We start from the raw sequence: 24,139 nt of genomic DNA, 5'->3' as shown, positions 1-24,139 counted from the left end.
AGATGTAAAAGGCTTACACAAAGAAAACTACAAAACACTTTTGCAAGAAACCAAAAGAGACCTACATAAGTTGAAAAACATACCTTTATCATGGATGGATAGGAAGACTTAATATTATAAAAATGTCTATTCTACCAAAAGCAATCTACAGATTTAATGCAATTCTGATCCAAATTCCAATGACTTTTTTTAATGTGATGGAGAAACAATCATCAACTTCATATGGAAGATAAAGAGGCCCCAGATAAGTAAAGCATTACCGAAAAAGAAGGACAAAGTGGGAGGCCTCACTCTACCTGATTTTAGAACCTATTTTTTAGTAGTCAAAACAGCCTGGTACTGGTACAACAACAGATGCATAGACAAATGGAACAGAATTGAGAATCCAGACATAAGTCCACCCACATATGAGCAGTTGATATTTGGCAAAGGCCCCAAAACAGTTAAATGGGGAAAAAACAATCTTTTTAACAAATGGTGCTGGCATAACTGGATATCCACCTGCAAAAAAATGAAACAAGACCCTCACCTCACTCCATGCACAAAAACGAGCTTAAAATGGATCAAAGACCTGAATATAAAACCCAGAACAATAAAGATTATGGAAAAAAGAAATAGGGACAACATTAGGACCCCTAATACATGGCACAAAAAGTATACAAAACATTACTAACAATGCAGAAGAGAAACTAGATAACTGGGATCTCCTAAAATTCAAACACCTATGGTTTTGGTATGCTCATTCAAAGACTTCACCAAAAGAGGAAAAAGATTACCTAGACTGGGAAAAAGTTTTTAGCTATGACATATCCGATCAGTGTCTGATCCCTAAAATATACATGATACTGCAAAAACTCAACAATAAAAAGGCAAATAACCCAATTAAAAAATGGGCAAAGGATATGAACAGGCACTTCACCAAAGAAGACATTCAGGCAGCTAACAGATACATGAGGAAATGCTCACAATCATTAGCCATTAGAGAAATGCAAATCAAAACTACAATGAGATTTCATTTCACTCCAACAAGGTTAGCATTAACCCAAAAAACACAAAATAATCAATGTTGGAGAGGTTGTGGAGAAACTGGAACACTTATACACTGCTGGTAGGAATGTAAAATGGTACAACCACTTTGGAAATCGATTTGGTGCTTCCTTAAAAAAAATAGAACTACCATACAATCCAGCAATCCCACTCCTTAGAATATATCCTACAGAATTAAGAGCCTTTACACAAACAGATATATGCACACCTATGTTCACTGCAGCACTGTTTACAGTAGAAAAAAGAAGGAAGTAACCAAGGTGCCCATCAATGGATAAATGGATAAATTATGGTATATTCACACAATGGAATACTACGCATCGATAAAGAACAGTGATGAATCTGTGAAACATTTCCTAACATGGAGGAACCTGGAAGGCATTATACTGAGTGAAATTAATCAGTTGCAAAAGGACAAATATTGTATAACCACACAAACCGAGTGCCATTGTATAAGACCATTATTATAAGAACTCCAGAAAGAAACAGAGAAGAAAATATTCTTTAATGGTTATGAGAGTGGGGAGGGAGGGAGGGTGGAAGAGGGGTATTCACTCAGTAGATAGTAGATAAGAACTGCTTTAGGTGAAGGGAAAGACAACACACAGTACAGGCGAGGTCAGCACAACTGGACTAAACCAAAAGCAGTTTCCTGAATAAACTGAATGATTTGAAGGCCAGTGTAGCAGGGGCAGGGGTCTGGGGAACATGGTTTCAGGGGAAATCTAAGTCAATTGGCATAATAACATCCATTAAGAAAACATTCTGCATCCCACTTTGGAGAGTGGCGTCTGGGGTTTTAAACACTAGCAAGCGGCCATCTAAGATGCATCAATTGGTCTGAACCCACCTGGATCAAAGGAGAATGAAGAACACCAAGGACACAAGGCGATTACGAACCCAAGAGACAGAAAGGGCCACATAAACCAGAGACTACATCAGCCTGACACCAGAAGAACTAGATGGTACCCGGCTGCAATCGATGACTGCCCTGACAGGGAACACAACAGGGAACCCCTGAGGGAGCAGGAGAGCAGTGGGATGCAGACCCCAAATTCTCATAAAAAGGCCAGACTTAATGGTCTGACTGAGACTAGAAGGACCCCAGCAGTCATGGCCCCCAGACCTTCTGTTGGCCCAGGACAGGAACCATTCCCAAAGTCAACTCTTCAGACAAGGCTTGGGCTGGACAATGGGTTGGAAAGGGATGCTAGTTAGGAGTGCGCTTCTTGGATCAGGTGGACATTTGAGACTATGTTGGCATCTCCTCCCTGGAGGGGAGATAAGAGGGTAGAGGGGGTTAGAAGCTAGTGAAATGGACACGATATAGAAAGTGCAGGGAAGGAGTGGGCTGTCTCATTAGGGGGAGAGCAATTGGGAGTATGTAGCAAGGTGTACATAAGTTTTTGTGTGAGAGACTGACTAGATTTGTAAACTTTAACTTAAAGCACAATAAAAATTAAAAAGAAATAAAAACAGAAAGTAGACACTAGCTTGTCAACTTTCCAGGAACAGTTTTACACTATGAATGAAGAGCACGGATTTTCAGTACTGAACTTTCTGGAATTTAATAAACCAATCAGTCAGTAGACATTCTTTCAGTGCTACTCTCGGGCAGGCTCAGTTCTAGACTTTGTGGACTCGGACACTACATCAGCCAGACTTCAGTTCAGGAAACCAAAGCCACTGTAGGTATTTTAAGAGAAAGATGATTAATACAAGGAATGTGGTACTTACGAAAAGCCATTAGGAGGAACAAACTCTTGGCTAGGTTTATAGGAAATGTTTCCAAGAGCATCACAGAATTATCCAACGAAAAGAGCTACAATCAGTCACAATAGGAAGACAGAGAAGCTAACGTTGGAACAACTAACTTCAAAAATACATTACTGTAGTTTTGATCCAGGAATCAGATCTCTAGGATCAGGAAACCACTGCCCCTCAATTGTCATAGTTTTCCACACCCACGAAGATGAAGGTTGGAATATTCTTCAGAAAAGTCCCAAATCCCTGGCCTTGATTATTAACAGGAAATGGCCAAAAAGGGTGAGATGGCTTTAGTTGTCCTTCCACCTTCCACATCTCATATGTTTTCATCTAATATGTGGAAACTAATTAGTATCCAGAACCATACCTGCAAGGCAAGTGAGAAAGTGGGAATTTCAGCTTTGCAAATTTGGAAGTATATGCAATCACACTGCAATGAAGTGGGAATAGGTATTAAATATTATAGTTTTTTATAGCAGCTTACCTGATGATCTTGGGATTTGTCAGCCTCTGCAGCCTGTGAACCAGAGGCCTGCTGTCTGATCTCCTGATCTTAGGTTTGGCAGCCCCTGCAGCTATGTGAGTTGGGAGAAGCCTCCAGCCTGACCCACATACTCGGGACTTTTTGCTGACTGATTGAACGTGAAGTATGATAGAAAAAGAGGTGGACTGTGACTTCAAGCATGGTGTTGCCGTATATTAAGGTGTAGAATACTGATGAATAACAAATGGATTCATATGGAGGCAACCTTAAGGAGAAAATGTTACAAAGATTTTCCTAGGCTAATAGCTCTGAATCAAGGCCTGACACGATTTAATACCCCACGTATAAGCCTGGGGACTGAGTAGGGATTATCTACTATCCCAACTGTGGCTGTAAGTGAACTAGTTGGTAGAGGGAGATGAGGTATAATGTAACTGTAATGATTTATGTATTTTCGTAGTTTTAATTAACAGACTTCATGAGTTTTCTAGGTGGGATATTGCCTAAGGAAAAGAAGAGGAAACAACTCCAGGTAGAATTGGGAGTGTGACTGGGCAGGAGGGCCAATAATATGTTTGGTATGAGGGACTGTGCACAGGGCTAAGGATATAGGACTTAGAAGAACTGAGAGATCTTTTAAGGTGAAATGGTTAGTAAGGGGAAATCACAGCCCAAGAATAAGAATCTACAATTTCAGACCCAAAGCCTAACCTCTAATGGATTAAGTCAGGCAGTGTCTCTGTCATTCCCAATGTCTGTCCAATTGAAGTATAACTTCTTTCCCCATACCATCTGTTGTGTTAGGCATCAGTCTGATTCCTAGAGTGGAGAGAGCCTGGTTCACGTCTTCATGTTTTTTATAGTCAAATCGTTGTAACATTTTCTCCTTGAGGTTGCCTCCATATGAATCCATTTGTTATTCATCAGTATTCGACACCTTAATATATGGCAACACCATGCTTGAAGTCACAGTCCACCTCTTTTTCTATCATACTTCACGTTCAATCAGTCAGCAAAAAGTCCTAAGTCCGTGGGTCAGGCTGGAGGCTTCTCCCAACTCACATAGCTGCAGGGGCTGCCAAACCTAAGATCAGGAGATCAGACAGCAGGCCTCTGGTTCACAGGCTGCAGAGGCTGACAAATCCCAAGATCATCAGGTAAGCTGCTAGCTCAAGTCCCAAGAACTGGAGGTCAGATGAACAGCCAGCTGCAGGATCTAGAGTGAGCAAAAGCCAGCAAGCTTTGCCAGAAAGCCCACATATACTGGATGCAAGCCACACCCCCAAAGAAACTCTCTTTCAACTGAATGACTGCTCATAGCAGATCTTATCATGGAGAAGGTTACATTATATCAGATCTCATTATGGGGATGATTACATCGTTACATAGCTGCCAAACTCCATCATAACCACCAAACCACTGAGAATCATGGCCCAGCCAAGTTGACACACAACCTTAACCATAACACTATCTCTTTGTTTTTTCTGAATAGATAATGTTACATAAATAATTCTATGTATTCATCACATAATTTACTGTTCTCAGTCACACAAGAAAAAATATACTTCACAGATTCCCTTGTAGTTAGGCTGGAAATGCATAGTAGTCATTATATCTATTCACAAAAATTCCAGCTCTATTTTCTATCCAGACTCCTACCCAGACTTTGAAGTTAGATGTGGCATACTGCCTGCTTTGGCCAATGAAACGTCAGTAGAAATCAACGTGTCACTAATTCGAGAAATCTTTAGGAGTCAATGTGCAATCCATCCCATCCCCCTTCCTTTGCTTTAGTGACAACAGAAGTATAGGTTGAGATGGAGCCTCCTTAAGCCTGGATTCTTGAGTAATAATAAGCAGAGCCACCTAACAACCCACATAGGATGAGTTGTTGTTGTTGGCTGCTAAGGAGTGGATTCTGACTCATGGTGGCCCCATTTGTTACTGAGTAGAGCTGCTCCATAGGGATTTCTTGGCTATAATCTTAATGGAAACAGATTGTCAGTCCTTTCCTTCTGTAGTACTGTTAGGTGGGTTCAAACCGCCAGTCTTTAGATTAGCAGTCAAGTACAAAATATCTGTGCCACCTAAGGACCTTATAGCACATGTAACATGAGGGAAAAATAAACCTTTGTTGTTTTAAGTCACTGAGATTTTAGAATTGCTTATGTGTTACTACAGGGTTGCTATGAGTCTAAATTGACTTGATGGCAACAGGGTTTTTTGTTTGGTTGGTTTTATGTGTTACTGTATGGTAACCTAATTGACTGCTAGTGATCATACGATTGAGTTTACGCCAATAGGAATGTAATAGTCAGTTAAGAGGACTGTGAGTTCTCTACCCTATCTCATCCAACTGTGTAGCTAGAAGTAAATAATTCTCAAATGGGGGAGTGACAATATAAATATAGAATTTTAATAGCAGCTGAGTAGCGAAGAACTTGATAACAGAAACTAAGAAGATCGTGATCTGTTATGCAATAGAAACAGAGCTGGTAAACCTGTGGCCTGTGATAATTTGGAAGGCGGACCACCTGCTTTCTGAACTTATAGCTCTAGGAGGTAAGACTGGAAAATAGAATGCTAGTAATATGTGTTGGCTTTTTATGGTTGGTAAGGCTTCCACATGGAAAGAAAGAAGAAATGGAAAGAACTGACCACTTTGAAAGTGGAAAAGAAGAGGAATGGAAAGTGTATTAGTTTCCTATTATTGTAATAAATTACCACAAATGTAGTGGCTTAAAACAAAATAAATTTATAATTCAGGAGGTCAGAAATCCAAAATGGGCTAAAATCAACAAGTTGACAGAGTTGCATTCCTTTCTGGAGATTCTATGGGAGAATCCGTTTTTTCTGTTTGTTTTTGTTTTCTGCCTTTTCCAGATTCTAAAGGCTGCTCATATACTTTGGTCCATGTTGCCCCTCCTTCATCAAAGCCAGCAGTGGTCATCTGTGTCTTTTTCTCATCACATCACTCTGCCACTGACTCTTCTGCCTTCCTCTTCTGCTGATAAAGACTCTTGTGACTACATCCAGCCCGCCCAGATAATCCAGTAATAAAACAAACAAACAAAAAAACCCATTGCTGTCAAGTTACTTCTAACTCATAGCGACCCTTTTTGACAGAGTAGAACTGCCCCCATAGCATTTCCAAGGCTGTAATCTTTATGGAAGCAAACTACCACATCTTTCTCTCGCAGAGTGTCTGGTGGTTTCAAACTGCTAAACTTTCAGTAGGCAGCCAAGCTAACCAGAGTTCTGCTACCACAGTCCCTTAATCCAGAATAATCTCCCTCTTTTAACACTGCTGATTATCAACCTTAATTCCATCTGCAACCTTAATTTCCCTTTGCTATGTAAAGTAACATATTCACAGGTTCCAGAGATTAAAGTATAGACGTCTTTAGGGGTCATTATTCTGCATACCACAGATAGTTTAAAAAAAAGAAAGAAAGAAAGAAAGAAATCTCAGGGCCTTGTAGAGATGGAAAAAATGGACTGCTTCTAAACCCCAAATAGAGATGATTTTTTAAAAGCTTAAAGCAAAATATCACCATAAAATTTCTCAATTGTCTTTAGTACCTTAGGATAAAGATCATGTCAAGGGTGTGGTGTACAGTGAAGAGCTCAGATGTATAAAGCAACTGTGGGCAAAGGTAAAACTAAAGAATGTACTTTCTAACCTTTATAGTCACAATATAACTTCCATTAAGTTCAGAGAGACATACATGAACATGATGAAGGAAAAAAGAAAACTTGAGAATTATGTCTTTAAAATATTTTCAAGAATGTATCTGGTATAGGTACCCAGGAGTCTCTGGCTGGTGTGCTTGGCTACAAACAGAAAGAGTGACCATTCACATCCATCTAGAGGCACCTAAGAATAAAGGCCTGGCAACCTACTTCTGAAAAATCACAGCTGCTGAAAATTGTATGGAACACAGTTTTTTACTTGGACACACATGAAGTGGCCATGAGTTCAAATTGACTAGATGGCAATTGGTTTATAGGTACATGAGTAGAAGCAAATAGATGAGAAGCCTACTAGATTTTTAAGGGACACATACAGTCAAAGAAACCAACAGCTCAGGTAAGAAATGCTTTGATTATTCAAGAGTTAGCATAACTCTTGAGTCCCAACTTTTCAGCAACAGGAAATGGACTGAAAAAAACTGTGCTATCCCAAAGATGGGCATATTCCCCCAGTACTCCTTTTAAATATGGCCTAGGAAGATAATGGAAAAGAATGAAGCCTCTAGAGAAGAATAGGCCCACAGAGTGGAATGGACAGGGGAGTTCCTGACAATGGGTCTAATAAAAAATCTTCTTCCACACCCAGGGTAAGAAGCTGTCCCAGGAGTCCTCAGTCTCTAAATGGAGAATAGACTCTGCTGACAAACACCAGATTTTAAATGAGAGAGGAATGAACTCTGTTTTGCTAATCCACTGCAGTATAGCATAGGCTATCCTGTCTAACGCAGACATGTTTCTTTAGAGTTTCCTATTAGACATATAAGGGGAGGTGAAGTTGACAATTCAAGATGGTGGTCTAGTCAGATGCCCCACACCATCCCTTTACAGCGAAGACCAGTGAAACAGATATGTGACAACCCTAGAACCCTGAGCATCAAATGAAAGGACAGAAAATTAGAACAAACACCAATTGGAAAAAGAACTGAACATCAGCAGTGAATGGTGAGAGATACAGAGCAGAGGTCCCCTGCCAGACAGCCTGGCACAGCAGGGCCATTTCAAGACAAAGCCAGTAGCAACCCTGGGTGAGAAACACAGGAAGACAATATCACAGAACTCCCTATAGGAGACAGAGAAACTGTGTCAACATACCCAGAGTGAAGCAAGGTGAGCAGGACATGAACTGGAGCAAAGGATGGAAAGTACAGAAAGAAGGGCAAGAACTTCAGGGATCCTGGCATACACAGAGCAGGGAGGGAGCCAGAATCCAGAGACAGGGAGGCTCTCCAGTGGTGGTACCTGACTGGTAAGGCAGGTGGCAAGCACAGAATAGACAACCCCCTCTTTTTTTTCTTTCTCTATCTTCCCCCTTCCCAGACACCTGCCCTGCCCCTCCCTCACCCAAGAGCGCATTTGCACAGCCTCCACCCTCCCAACCCACACCCCCTTCACCAGAGAGAGTGCCTGAGTGACCCTCAGCCACCCAACCTTCCTCTCCCCCTCCTGGGAGAGCACCTGTGTGACCCCCAGCCACCTGCCATATCCATCTCTTGCCAGGGAGAGTGCTCAGAAGCCTCTGGCCAACCAACTCATCTTCCCCAACTCAGGGAGCCCCTCAGCACTCCCCAGACACCACATTGCTCCTTGCCCATCACCCATCCACCTGGTGAGTGACTGTGAACATACTCATGCTGCTACATAGCACCTGCTCAGTGTGCCCTCAGCCACCTCACACGTGCAGTGAATGGCAACAAGGGCTCACCCTGCCCACCATTGCCTGGTCCAAGTGGGGGCAGGAAGTGAACACCTCTGTGCCGCCAGATGAGCGATCACTAAAGCATGCCAGATACAGACTGATAAACAAAACAAAATCATAAATAAATAAAACAACATGTTAATGCCTCAGAGGCAGCCAAAATATTAAATCATATAAAGAAACAAGACAAGATAGCTCAACCAAATAATCAAAAAATATTGGCAGAAAATCTGAAGAAGAAGAGATGGTAATGGAGCTGCCTGATAAGGAATTCAAAAGGCTTATATATAGGGTCCTCAAAGAGATCAAGGAAAACGCAGACAAAACCCTAAAAGAATTCAGGAAAACAATGCAAGAACAAAATGACAAATTACATAGGCAATTAGAAATCATACAAAAACAACAATGAGAAATCCAGAATACTAACAATAAAATATCAGAAATAGGTAATTCACTGGAAGGACATAGAAGTAGAATTGAAGCAATGGAAGAAAAATGAGCAATATAGAGGACAAATCAGAAAAAATAATTTTTAAAAAAATCAAGAAAGCTTAAGAGATTTGTGGGACACTGTGAAGAGGAATAATTTACTAGTGATGGGAATATCAGAACAGGAGATCAAAAAAAAAAGCACAGAGAATTTTTGAAGATTTACTGGACTAAAACTTCCCCAATATCATGAAAGAAAAAAGATTTTCCTCCAAGTAGCTTAACGAACCCCATACAGAATAGACCCCAAAAGAAAGTCACCAAGATATAAGCAAATTTTCCAAGTCCAACGATAAAGGAAGAATTCTAAGAGCAGCTTAGGAAAAATGAAATATTGCCTACAAAGGGAGTCAAATAAGACTAGGCTCTGATTTCTCGGCAGAGACCATGCAGGAAAGAAAGCAATGGGGTGGCATGTGTGAAATCCTGAAAGAAAAGAATTGCCAACCAAAAATCATATACCCAGAAAAACTGTCTCTCAAATACAATGGAGAAATTAGGACATTCCCAGATAAAAAGAAATTAAGGGAATTTGTAAAAAGCAGACCATCCTTACAATAAATATTAAAGGGAGTCCTTTGGATAGAGAACTAATGACAGCACACACCATCCTGAAAGCAAACCACAAGACAGCATCACCAAGATGCCACCTGAGAGTAATCTCAAAAGTGAAGCTATAGAGCCAAAAACAAGGAACTGGAGATGTCAGTCTGAAATTGACAACAACTTCAAAACAAAAAGGGGGAATGAATGATGTAGTTACAGAACTTCCATATGGAGAGGAAGTCAAGGCTATATCAAAAAATAACAGACTTTTTTAAATATAGTGTGATGGTTAAGTTTGTGTGTCAACTTGGCTGGGCCATGATTCTCAGTGGCTTGGCAGTTATGATGTAGTTTGGTAGCTAGGTATTGATGTAATCACCTCCATGATGAGATCTGTTACAAGCAGTCAATCAGTTGAAATGGAGTTTCCTTAGGGTTGTGGTCTGCATCCAATATATGTGGACTTTCTGGCAGAGCGCACAGACTCTTGCTCACTCTCAATCCTGCAGCTGGTTCCTGTTCATCTGACTTCCAGTTCTTGGGACTTGAGCTTTACCTGCCAGGTTGGGATTCATCAGCCTCTGCAGTCTGTGAGCCAGAGGCCTGTTGTCTGACCTGCCAATCTTGAGTTTGGCAGCCCCTGCAGCTATATCAATCAGAAGGCTCCAGCCTGACCCATGCACTTGGGACTTTCCAGCTTCTACAACGTGTGAGCCATTTCCTTGATATATATATATATACATATATATATATATATATATATTTTTAGGTAGATGTATGTGTGTGTGTATGGAGCCCTGGTAGCACAGTGGTTAAGAGCTCAGCTACTAACCAAAAAAAGGTCAACAGTTCGAATCCACCAGCTGCTCCTTGGAAGCCCTATGGGGCACTTCTACTCTATCCTATAGTTGCTATAAGTCAAATTGACTTGACGGCAACGGGTTTTTTTGCAATGTGTGTATATATATACACTTCACTGGTTTTGCTTCTCTAGACAACCCAGCCTAAGACACACAGGATGATAAAGTAAACCTCACAGTAACCACAAAGAAAATTAACAAACCTACCCACCAAAATAAAAAAGAAAATCAAAAAGACTCAGTAAACATGAAATTGACAAAAATGAAGGAAATGAAGACAATCCATGAACAAAAAGAACTCAGCACAGAAAATTAAGCTGAACAAAGAAACAGTCATCATCACAAAAAAAAAAAAAAGCATAACAACACTACAGCAGTAAATTCATATCTATCGATTATCACACTGAATGTAAACAGGTTAAATTCACCAGTCAAGAGACAGAGTGGCAGAATGGATAAAAATAAAATATATGTATTGCCTACAAGAGACACACCTTAAGCACAATGACATAAAAAGATTAAAAATCAAAGGGTGGAAAAAAAATATGAAGCAAATAATAACAGAAAAAGAGAAGAAGTATCAATATTAATCTCTGATAAAATAGACTTTAAATAAAACTCCATCATAAAACACAAGAAAGGACATTATATAATTATTAAGGGATCAATCCACCAAGAGGACATAACCATATTAAATATCTACGCACCCAATGACAGAGCTCCAAAACACATAAAACAAACCCTAACAGAAATGAAAAGAGAAATAGAGTTTAACACATCACTTTTGACAATGGACAGAACAACTAGAAAGAGACTCAACAAAGATACAGAAGATCTAAATAATACAATCAACCAACTTGACCTCATAAACATGTACAGAGCACTCCACCCAACAACAGCACAGTACACATTCTTCTCCAGCACACATGGATCATTTTCTAGAATAAACTATACCCTAGCCCGCAAAGCAAGCCTCAATAAATTCAAAAATATTGAAATAACACAAAGCATCTTCTCAGATCAGAACACTATAAAATTAGAAATTAAGAGGAAGAACAAGTAAAAAAAAATCAAAAACTTGAAAACACCATGCTTAAAAACCCTTGGGTAACAGAAGAAACTAAAAATAAAATTTTAAAAATTCCTAGAATCAAATGAAAATACAACATACCAAAACCTTTGGGACACAGCAAAAAGAGTGCTTCAGAGAACAATTTATAGCAATAAATACATACACCAAAAGAGAAGGGCCAAAATCTATGCCTTATCCCTACAACTCAAACAAAGAAAAACAGCAGCAAAAGTAGCCCACAGCCACCAAATAATAATAAAGAAAATAATAAAGATTAAAGCAGAAATAAATGAAACAGGAAAGAGAAAAACAATTGGAACAATCAACAAGATTAGAAGGTGGTTCTTTTTAAGTTGGTTCAATAAACTCAAAAAACCATTGGCCAAATTAGCAAAAGAAAAAAGAAGATGCAAATAACCCAAATATGAAATGAGATGGGTGACACTGCAACAGAACCAACAGAAATAAAAAAGACCATAACAGAATAGAACAAAAAATTATACTCCAACAAATTTGAAAATGTACTGTAAATTGACGAATTCCTGGAAACACACTACCTACCTAAATCACACAAACTGAAGTAGAAAATTTGAACAGACCCATAAGAAAAGAAGAAATTGAGGAGGTCATAAAAAACTACCAACAAAAAAAAAAAAGTCCTGGGCTGGACAGTTTCACTGGAGAATTCTACCAAACATTCAGAGAGGAGTTGACAACAATACTACTCAAACTATTCTAGAACATAGAAAAAGAAGGAATACTGTCAAATTCATTCTGTGGAGCCAGCATAGCCCTGAAACCAAAGCCAGGCAGACACCACTAAAAAAGAAAATTATAGACTTATATCCCTCATGAACATTGATACAAATTCTCAACAAAATTCTAGCCAATAGACTCCAGCATCATATCAAAAAAATAACACCACAACCAATTGGGATTCAAATCAGGTATGCAAGGATAGTGCAACATTAGAAAACCAATCAACATGAGCCACCACATAAATAAAACAAAGGGAAAGAATCACTTATCATCTCAGTCAATACAGAAAAGGCAATTGATAAAGTCCAACAGCCATTCCTAACAAAAACTCTCACCAAAATAGGAATAGAAGGGAAATTCCTCAACATAATTAAGGGTATCTATACAAAACCAACAGCCAATATCACTCTCAATGGATAAGGGCTAAAATCATTTCCCCTGAGAACGAGAACCAGACAATGCCCTTTATCACCACTCTTATTCAACATTGTACTGGAAGTCTTAGCTAGAGCAATAAAACAAGAAAGGAAAATAAAGCACACCTATTACATTGGTAAGGAAGAGGTAAAACTATCCCTATACATGAACGATATAATCCTATACATAGAAAATTCCAGGGAATACACAAGAAATCTACTGGAACTAATAGAAGAGTTCAGCAAATTGGCAGGATACAGTATCAACATACCAAAATCAGTTGGATTCCTATGCACTAAGACAGGGAGCTCCAAAAAAGAAATCAGGAAAACAATACCGTTTACAATAGCACTCCCCAACACACACACACACACACACACACACACACACACATATACTTAGGAATAAACCTAACTAGGAATGTAAAAGACTTAAACTACAAAACACTACTGCAAAAAAACAAAAGAGACTTTGGAAAACATGAAAAAACATACCACTCTCATGGATAGGAATACTTAACATTGTGAAAATGTCAACACTACCCAAAGCAATCTATAGATACAAAGCAATCTCAATCCAAATTCCAACAGCATTCTTCAGCAAGATGAAAAGCTAATCACCAACTTTATATGGAAAGGAAAGAACCCCTGGATAAGTAAAACATTACTGAAAAAGAAGAACAAAATGGGAGGCCTCACAATACCTGATCTCAGAACCTACTACACAGCTACAGTAGTCAAAACAGCCTGGTACTGATACAACGACAGACATGGACCAATGGAACAGAATTGAGAACCCAGAAATAAATTCGTCCAGCCATGACCCATCTGACATCAGCAATGATATTCCTTGTTCCACATCCTCTTCTGAATCCAGCTTGAATTTCTGGCAATTCCCTATCAATGTACTGCTATAGGAAACCCTGGTGGCGTAGTGGTTAAGTGCTACGGCTGCTAACCAACGGGCCGGCAGTTCGAATCTGCCAGGCGCTCCTTGGAGACTCTACCAGGCAGTTCTACTCTGGCCTATAGCGTCGCTATGACTTGGAATCAACTCGACGGCACTGGGTTTAGTTTTTGGTTTTTGGTACTGCTATAACCACTTTTGAATCATCTTCAGCAAAATTTTACTTGTTAGTGATATTAATGATATTGTTTGATAATTTCCACATTCTGTTGAATCTCCTTTCTTCGGAGTGGGTACAAATATGGATCTCTTCCAGTTAGTTGGCCAGGTAGCTCTCTTTCAAATTTTTTGGAATAGACGAGTGAGCGCTTCCTGTGCTACTTCTGTTTAAGGATCTCAATTGGTATTCTGTCAGTTCCTGGATCCTTATTTTTTGACAATGCCTTCAGTGCAGCTTGGACATCTTCCTTCAGTGCCATAGGGTCTTGATCATATGCTACATCCTGAACTGATTGAACGTCGACCAATTCTTTTTAGTACAGTGACTCTGTATTCCTTCTATCTTCTTTTGATTCTTCCTGTATCTTTCTATATTTTTCCCATAGAAACCCCCAATATTGGAACTCAAAGATGGAATTTTTTCTTCAGTTCTTTCATCTTGAGAAATGCCGAGCGTGTTCTTCCTATTTTGTTTTCTATCTGCAAGTCTTTCCACATTTCATTATAATACTTTACTTTGTCTTCTTGAGGCATCCTTTGAAACCTTCTGTTCAGTTCTTCTACTTCACCATTTTTTTCCTTTTGATTTAGCTATTCTGCACTCAAGAATAATTATCAGATTCTCTTCTGACCTCCATTTTGGTCTTTTCTTTCTTTCCTGTCTTTTTAATGACCTTTGCTTTCTTCATGAATGATGTCCTTGATGTTCTTCCACAATTCATCTGGTCTTCAGTTATTAGCGTTCGATGCATCAAATCTGTTCTTGAGATGGTCTCTAAATGCAGGTGGGATATACTAAAGGTTGTACTCTGGCTCTCGTGGGCTTGTTCTAATTTTCTTCAGCTTCAACTTGAACTTGCATGTGAGCAATTGATGTTCAATTCCATAGTCAGCCCCTGGCCTTGTTCTGATGATATTGAGCTTTTTCATTGTCTCTTTCCACAGATATAGTCAATTTAATTACTGTATAGTCCATCTGGTGAGGTCCACATGTATAACTCAAACCTGTTGGCATCGAGTCGATTCCAAATCATAGCAACACTATACAGTTGCCGTTTATGTTGTCGAAAAAAGGTATTTGCAATGAATAAGTAATTGGACTTGGAAAATTCTATCATGCAATCTCCAGCATCGTTTCTATCACCAAGGCCGTATTTTCCAAACACAAATCCTTCTTCTTAGTTTCCAACTTTAGCATTCCAATTGCCAGTAGTTATCAATGCATCTTGGTTGCACGTTTGATCAGTTTCAGACTGCAGAAGTTAGTAAAAGTCTTCAGTTTCTTCATCTTTGGCCTTAGTGGTTGGTGCATAAATTTGAATAGTGGTATTAACTTGTGTTCCTCACAGGTGTATAACCTATCACTGAATATTATCCTATCACTGACAGCATTGTACTTTGAGATGCATCTTGAAATGTTCTTTTTGAAGATGAACGTGACACCATTCCTCTTTAATTTGTCATTCCAGTGGACATAGTAGACCATATGATTGATTCAAAATTGCCAATACGGTCTATTTCACCACAGGTGCTGGTTGGTGGTGCAGTAGTTAAGAGTTTGGCTGCTAACCAAAAGGTTAGTGAAAAAAGATGAATTGACACAGTGGCTGCAACAATGGGCTCAAGGATAACGATTGTGAGAATGGCACAGGACCAGGCAGTGTTTTGTTCTGTTGTACACAGGGCCATTATGAGTCGGAACTAACTCCATGGCATCTAACAAAACAACAAAAGTCCACTTCAGCTCACTAATGCCTAGGATATCAATGTTTATGCTTTCTATTGCATTTTTGACAATTTCCAATTTTCCTAGATTCATACTTCGAACATTCCACATTCTGATTATTAATGGATATTTGCAGCTACTCTCACTTTGAGTTGTGCCACATCAGCAAATGGAGGTGCCAAAAGCTTGACTCCATCCACATCATTAAGGTCAACTCTACTTTGAGGAGGCAGCTCTTCCCTAGTCATATTTTGAGTGCCTTCCAACCTGAGAAAGCCAAAGATTAGACAGCCTAGAAAACAAACAATAGCACAGGTGAGGACTGTGTTTCTTAGATCAATCAAGTATATGAGACCAAATGGGCAACACCTGCCAAAATGCAAGCAGGAAGGGACAGGAAAACTGAGTGAATGGAAAAGGGGATATCAGGGTGGAAAGGGGGACATTGACATATTGCAGGAATTTCAACAAATGTCATGCAACAAGAGATAGATAAAATTTTGAATGAGAAACTAATTTCATCTGTAAACTTTCACCTAAAGCACAGTTTAAAAAAAATGAAGCAGTTGAATACATACATGTAGATCTCAAGGGAAAAGTTTAAGCTAGAGATATCATTTCAAAAGTCATCATAATTTAAATTAAAAATTTAAATTAAAAGTCATGGTATTTAAAGTCATAACTGGTTATAGTTAGGGAAATGTACATTTACAGAAGAGAGAAAAGGGTATAAGCTTACTGTCTAACATCTGAATGATTTATGATATTTTTTTTTTAATATTGACGTGACTCCCCCCCACTCTCCCATAATTTGCTCATTATTCATGTGTCCAACTCATACATCTAGTTTTCCAAGGGCAATGCCTATATCTGTGTTGCTCACTCCATTTCTAAGCTGAGTGTTATGGATTGAATTTGTGTTCCCAAAAAATGTGTGTCAACTTTGCTAGGCCATGATTCCCAGTATTGTGTGATTATCCACCATTTTGTCATCTGATGTGATTTTTCTAAATGTCATAACTCTTACCACTATGATGTTAATGAGGCAGGACTCAATCTACAAGATTAGATTATATCTTGAGCCAATCTCTTTTGAGATATAAAAAAGAGAAGAGAGCAGAGAGACAGGGGGAATCTCATGCCACCAAGAAAGAACCACCATGGGAGCCTGTCCTTTGGACCCAAGGTCCCTGCACTAAGAAGCTCCCTACACCAGGGGAAAGATTGACTGCAATGATGTTCCCAAGGGGCCGACAGAAAGCCTTTCCCTGGAGCTGGCACCCTAAATTCAGACTTCTAGCCTCCTACACTGTGAGTTAATAATATTCTCTTTCTTAAAGCCATCCATTTCTAGTATTTCTATTATAGCAGCATTAGATAACTAAGACACTGAGTAATGAGACTTTTTTAATGTAACATTGAGAATAGTTTCTTATGTAGAAGTGATTGATACCAACCTTAATCTCTTTCAATAGCTTAGTGTTTTAAAAAAAATCACTATTTTATACTTATTACCTAATTTGGTTTTATACAGTAAACTCACAGTGATGATAGTAATGATGTTGAAGATGATGATGGTCATCATACTGTCTTGGGAGGTAAGCAGAAGAAGGCAGAGGAGTCCCTGAAAATACTGACGTCTCAGTATACATCACATCTAAGACATCTTCCTTAGGCAATAAACTTCAAGTTAGAATTATAGCTCAGTGGGACCCCACTGAGTGTGCTAAGTAGTTTACATATTTAATTTAATCCTTAAAAAAAAACCTTACAGGACAGTAATGACTCATTCCATTTTACAGGTTAGGACTAAATTTCCAAAATGTAGGAACCTACCCATGATTAAAATCAGAAAGTAAGAGAGCCAGAATTTGAGATCAGATGCATTTTATTCCAAAGTCCACATGCTTTTTGCTGCAACACATTATAATGCTTAAACCTGAAAACTTAGATGGCAAGCTCTCTTTTCCCCTTCTGGAAGACACCATGAGCTCTCTCAAGACTTCCTCCCAAAAGATAACATGTGAGCCATACTGTCCCTGATTTGCTTGGTCTTTGCCCCATAGATGATGGGGTTAAGCATGGGGGGAACTAACACATACAGGTTTGCCAGGAGGATGTGGACATGGTGGGGGATATTCTTGCCAAAGCAGTGGGTCAGGAACGTAAAAAAAGATGGAATAAAGAAAAGGAGAATGACTCCAATGTGGGAACCACAGGTATTGAGAGCCTTATGCCGAGCATCCTGGGAAGGAAGTCTAAACACAGCTTGGAGGATCAAAGTGTAAGAAACACCAATGAGTGCAACATCTACCAAAACCGATGCCATTGGCACTGAGAATCCATACCAGATATTAACAGTGATGTCAGCACAGGCCAATCCGGCCACCCCAATGTGTTCACAGTATGCGTGGGGAATGATGTTGGTCTGACAATATGGAAGCCTCTTTAGTAGGAATATGGTAGGAAAAATGGTCCCAATGCTCCATCCCCAAATGGCCAGAGTCATCCTTCCAATTGCCATAGGAGTTAAGATAGTTGTGTATCTTAATGGAGTACAAATGGCCACATAGCGGTCAAATGCCATGGCCAGCAGGATTCCTGACTCAGCCACAAAGGCAACATGGATGAAAAACATTTGAGTGATGCAGGCATCAAAGGCGATCTCTCCACCATGGAACCAGAAAATAGCCAGGGCTTTGGGCACAGTGGTGGTGGACAGCAGGATGTCAGTGCCAGCCAGCATGGATAGGAAGACATACATGGGTCCATGAAGGGTGCATTCATGGAGGACAACAAGGATGAGGGCTCCATTTCCCAGGAGTGCTATGATGTACACGAGGCAGAAGGGGATGGAAAGCCAGGTGTGGTAATGTTCCAGTCCTGGGATGCCAAGCAGGATGAACACAGCAGGGTGGAAGGTAGTAAGGTTAGCACCAAACATGCCTGCTTTGGAGTTTCTCTGTGAAGCCTAAAGAAGATAAGAGTCAATGGGCAGAGCCAGCTACAAGTTCCACTAAAAGCTGAATGTTTAAACGCTTTTCCCAGCCTTCCCTATCTGCAGCTGTTCTGTGACAACTTCACCCCTTTGGGACACACATAGGGCCCTTCATGATCTACCACCCTCCCCTTCCCTTCCTCCAATCCAGTTTGGAACATAGTTTTCTACCTAGATGTTTGTTAAATTCCTACTGATATTTCAACTCACAGATAAAATATTTATCAACTGGGAAGCCTTCCCTAGGTTCAAATCCGGGGCTGCCAACTTTATTGACAATGGGCAAGTTTTTCATGCTTCAGAAATTCAGTCTGATCTGTGAAACTGAACTATTCACACTTTCCTTGCAATAATTAAATACGTTATGTAAGCTGCCTGGTATAGTGCTCAGCATATAGTGGGTTCTCAAATAATGCTAGAAACTATTCACACACTCACGGGTTGTTGAGAGTGAAAGTGTCTAGGTTTAATGCATAAGAAATTCCAATGTTTCCAGTTGCAACATTTAAACGAGTGTAGATCCCCTTGATGTTTTATTATTCCTTATATTTCCCATCGGAAACCCTGGTGGCATAGTGGTTAAGTGCTAGAGCTCCTAACCAAAGAGTCGGCAGTTTGAATCCACCAGGATCTCCTTGGAAACTCTGTGGGGCAGTTCTACTCTGTCCTATAGGGTCGCTAGAAGTCTGAATCGACTCCACGGCACTGGGTTTGGTGTTTTTTTTGGTATATTTCCCATCATAATATTAGATTAGATATGAATTGACTTGTTATTTAGGAAACCAAATAAAAAGGGTAGAACTATACCATCCTGAAATACATAACTGACTTTAAGATTGTGCAAATGATTTTACTCAAATTTTATGAAAATGTTTATAAAAGTGGTGAGCAGCATGGACAGGTGGGATCATGCAGCCCTTATGGCCCGAACCATCGAAAAGATCCTGCCAGACTCCAAGAAGCTGCTGGGGAGAGTGCAAGAAGACCCTGCGGCCACCGAGCAGCTGGTAGATCAGTCCGCATAGCTGCCCTGGCAAGCTATGCTGGAGGTGGGGTCAACACTTCCAGACCAGTATCAAGAGGATGCATCCAATATGAAGGGACATGTCCAAATACAAGCCTCACATTCTGCTGTTCCAAGAGAGCACACAGTTTAGACACTGCAGCAGGAAAAGAGAGAGCTATGCGTTTCCTTGGAGGAACACCAGGATGCTTTGGAACTCATCATGAGCAAGTACAGGACACAGATGTTACAGTTGATGGTTACTTAAAAAATAGCAGTGGATGATAAATCAGTCATGAAAGTTCAACAGTCTCTGCAAAAATTGAAAGTCAAATTGACAGAATCTGTGAAATGGGAGAAGTGATGAGTTAAACAGTTCACGTGGATGATGACAAGCTTTGAAAGTTTGGGAAAACTAGCCCAGTTACAGCTTGAAAATAAGGAAATTGGAGAGTTGTTGTTCATGAGCAGTGAGTCTCTTCAAGTCAGGATAGAAGACTTAGCCAACACGGCTTCCCAAGCCATCAAAGAACTCGCTTTCTGAGTGATAGTGAAGCTTGTTTATCGAGGAAAGAAGTTATTCTCTTTCCACTGGCACATTGTCCGTTCAAATGCCTTGTCTCAGGTATGGTTTAGTGTTGATAAAAGGTACCAGGTGGCAATTTAGAATTGCAAGTCAATATGGGCTACCTACAAAACGATTTTCTAATGTGTTAGTGAGAATACGCACTGAATTTCCCCATTCCTTTCTCCAAGAGACTTTTAATTCTCATTTCTGTAACCTCAATTTACATAAACAGTTTTCAGTTCTTTTTGGTTTTTTCATATCTCTGAAACTTAGAGCATTTTATTATAAACCAGCAATTTTATTTTTCATAGGATTGTAAAATGCAGTACTAAAGAATTTTTAAAAGAGATGTAACTTTTAAAATCTACTTTGCATAAATCTAGATTTTTCCCATTTATCAAAAATGATACAACTCCATAGAACTAGACTGGCAGATTCTCTGACTTGTAATGTCATTCACCTTCTCTGAAGTTTAAAGTCTCTCTGGCGCTAAAAATTGTCACTTTGCGGCCTGGTGTCTTTACTCTTAATTTGAGAGAAACTACTGCTAGTCCCCAGGAAACATATTTGAAAATTAGTCAACAGTTTTTTTTTTTTTCTTCTAGTTGTAATATGGTCGTCATATTCAAAGAACACTGAGAAACTTGTTCTTGTGTGTATGTGCGCAAGCACATGCATACTTAGTTCAAATGCTAAAAGCACCTTTTATTTATTCTGTTAAATTTAAGTAGTCAATTTTTCATTCATGTCCTACTAGGAAATCTTCCACTTAGGTATTTTACCCAGTGCAAAGAGCACATAGTAGACTTATTTACATCATAGTTCTTAGCTACTACATTTTATAATAACCATCACCTAGATGTCTTTCATTACTAGCACTAGTAGTTGGCTTTCTTTTTAGATCCATTTTTCACAATGAAACAAAGTTCTATCACCTAATGAGAAGTATTATTGAGTCAGGCAGCCTCAGAGCCCAGCCCTTCTAAGAGACACCTGCTCTAGCTTATCCTCCTACACCGAACAGACTAGGTCACACATTCTTCTGAAATTGTCCTTCACAAGATAACCAGAGAATGGGGCAGAGATGACCTTAACTCATCTCTAGGTAGAGACTTAACATGCTAAGTCTTCCCCCATCCCGGAGAATCAAACCCTTGTCTAAAGAAAATGTCTAGTCATTCCCAAGTTCTGAGTTCCTATATGAAGGTCAATCCTGAATATTCATCATGACCTTGCATTTCCTTGTCTGTTGTCTATAAAAGCCCACCTCCCCAAGCTGCCAGCAAGCAGTCTTAGAGGCAGCAGTCCTGATTTCTCCTTTCCTGGTGCAACAAAATAAAGGCGCCTTTCTTCTCCAACCTCTGCCTTTGTTTATTGGCTGTAACGAGTCACACCAAGCAGAACCTGGGGTTTCCACCTGGCAACACTGTATTCATAATGCTATGTAGACAACAAAGCAATGTGGAGATTCACATACTGGCTGGTCAACTAACCTTCTCATCAACTCATTCCTACATCCCAGTTTACTCTTCAAATAGACAAATTACTTCATGTCATACTATCTAATTTGGTTTTTCCACAAATAAATGAAATTATGAATGCTAAAAAAAGGTTATAAAAGTCTCAAAATCAATTTTAAGCAACAACAGTTTTCTAAATAGTTAAAAATCAAGGTATTAAAATTGAAAAAAATAGTTAAGTACTTGTGCAGTAAAAAGTAAGGCAATGTAATAAGTAGTGATGGGAGAAATGGATGATTCTAAATAAACATGTGATACATTTGAGGGATATTTACAAGGATTCTCAATGACTTAAAATAATGTATTGTATCAATTTAGTAGAGCAGATCAAAAATTTTAAGAACAAGCCACTTACTTTGGCAATACCAACTAAAAAAAGAAAACTATTTGTAATCTGTATTAAAAATCTAGCACCCCAGAAACTAAAAATCTCTTTCCTGAATAATTTTGGGTCAAATAAAGAAGTAAAAATAAAAACCACAGGCTATTTAGGAAAAAATTTAAATTAAAATAAGGCATAACCAAGTTAACCAGATCCATTCACCCCAGAATTGAGTTGCCAAGAGGCAAATTCAAACCGTTAAATAATATCATTATTAAAAATCCCATCTTGCCCCATATTACCTAAGTGAGATTCCAGCCTGCTGAATCATTCACTAGTGTGCAAAATTTAAAAATAAACAAAAAAAAAAAAATCCTCAATTATCACTCATTGCCTAGCATCACCCAAAGTTCCTGTAGGTATTTAAAACTGTTAGTAATATTTGGAGAAATTGGTCAAGTGGGCTGGCAAAATATTATTATTATTTCCATTTAAAATAATGGAATACAGGTTCTCATTATACAGAATATTCACTGGGTTTTGTTTTTTTTAATAAGTTTTCAGAAATTGATTTCTGTTATATAACGAGGAATGTTTGAAACTTCCGTGGGAAGGATGAACTGGATAGCTAAAATGGCTAAGAAACTGGGCAACGAGACAAAGAAAAGCAATTAGAAATCTAGGGTGGTTGTTGTTAGATGTTGTCAAGTCAGTTAAGACTCATAGCGACCCTGTGTAGAACAGAGGAGCTTTGGTGATGCAGTGGTTGAAGCATTTGGCTGCTAACTGAGAGGTCAGTGGTTCGAGCACACCAGCCCTTTGCAGGAGAAAGATGTGGCGGTGTTCTGGAGAGTTAGAATAGACTCAAGGGTAACAAAGTTTGGTTTTGTTCTTTTAATAATCCCTACTGAAGCAGATCACCAGGTCCTTCTCCCACAGAGCAGCTGGGTAAGTTGGAACCACCAGCCTTTCAGCTAGCAGCCCATTACTTAACCATTTGCGCCTTCAGGGCTCCTTTAGAAATCTAGGGTAATATGAAAGAATTGTATTAAAAAAAAAAAAAAAAAGCCATGATGCACTTATAAAGCAATCTTTTAAAGTGACATGATTTTGATCCATTGACAGTGTGCAGAAAAAGAAAATGCAGTTGATACTGATGCCAGGAGCATCAAGTTGTTCAGGAGTTGTGGCATTGGACCCTAAAAGAAGAAAACAGAAATCCAGCACACCATTTGCCCCTGTAGTAAACAATGTTAAATAATTATAATAAGATGTCTAATTCTTGATTTCCCACTTTTATAATCAGCCTATAGACACAGTACAGAAGACCTAACTGTATGATGTAAATACTGTCCACCTTGAAAATGTAAAGGTAGGGATAAGAATTTGAGAAGTGGAAAAGAAATGGAGGTCAAGGGGAAGAAATGTAACCTAATATCTTTGTCTTACATGCAGAGAAATAAAAAGGCACTGCCTAAAGTTTTTTGTTTGTTTGTTTGGGTTTTTTCGTTTTTTGTTTTTTTGTTTTGTTTTGTTTTGTTTGAGATTTAAAAGAATGGAAAATAATACAACTCTTAAAAATTGAGACAGTGGGAGGGAAGGAGACAGTAGTGCAAATAAACTAAATGTTTATCTTTCACAAAGGGAAATTTATCATTTCTAAAGGAGCCCTGGTGGTGCAGTGGTCTAAGCACTCAGCTGCTAATCAAAAAGCCTGCAGTTGAGCCCACCAGCCTCTCTGTGGGAGAAAGATGTAGCAACCTGCTTCTGTAACAATTACAGCCTTGGAAACCCTATGGAGCAGTTCTACTCTGTCCTATAGGGTTGCTATGAGTTAGAATTGACTCAACGGCAATAGGTTTTTTTTTTTTTTAATTGATTAATTAGGATATAGACATATACGCAGGGAGAAATTTTACTGGCTTTAATATAAGTACTTCTGCACCATTTATTTCTTAAGAAATGAGGTCTGTGGATATTAGAATAA

The 24,139-nt window shown here is 39.1% G+C and overlaps 1 protein-coding gene and 1 pseudogene across 1 annotated transcript; one reads left to right on the top strand and one right to left on the bottom strand.

The window, feature by feature from the left end:
* Positions 1–17,425: 17,425 nt before the first annotated feature.
* On the bottom strand, positions 17,426–18,996 carry LOC100666180 (olfactory receptor 52B2-like). The gene has a single exon (XM_003412223.3). The coding sequence runs from the start codon at positions 18,683–18,685 to the stop codon at positions 17,738–17,740; it is 948 nt and encodes a 315-aa protein (XP_003412271.1). The 5' UTR covers positions 18,686–18,996; the 3' UTR covers positions 17,426–17,737.
* Positions 18,997–19,364: 368 nt separating this feature from the next.
* Positions 19,365–20,409, top strand: LOC100665893 (suppressor of IKBKE 1-like; annotated as a pseudogene).
* Positions 20,410–24,139: the final 3,730 nt, after the last annotated feature.

This window comes from Loxodonta africana, chromosome 7 (genome assembly GCF_030014295.1).
Source record: "Loxodonta africana isolate mLoxAfr1 chromosome 7, mLoxAfr1.hap2, whole genome shotgun sequence".
Taxonomy (NCBI): Eukaryota; Metazoa; Chordata; class Mammalia; order Proboscidea; family Elephantidae; genus Loxodonta; species Loxodonta africana.
This window is presented reverse-complemented; position numbering and strand designations above follow the sequence as displayed.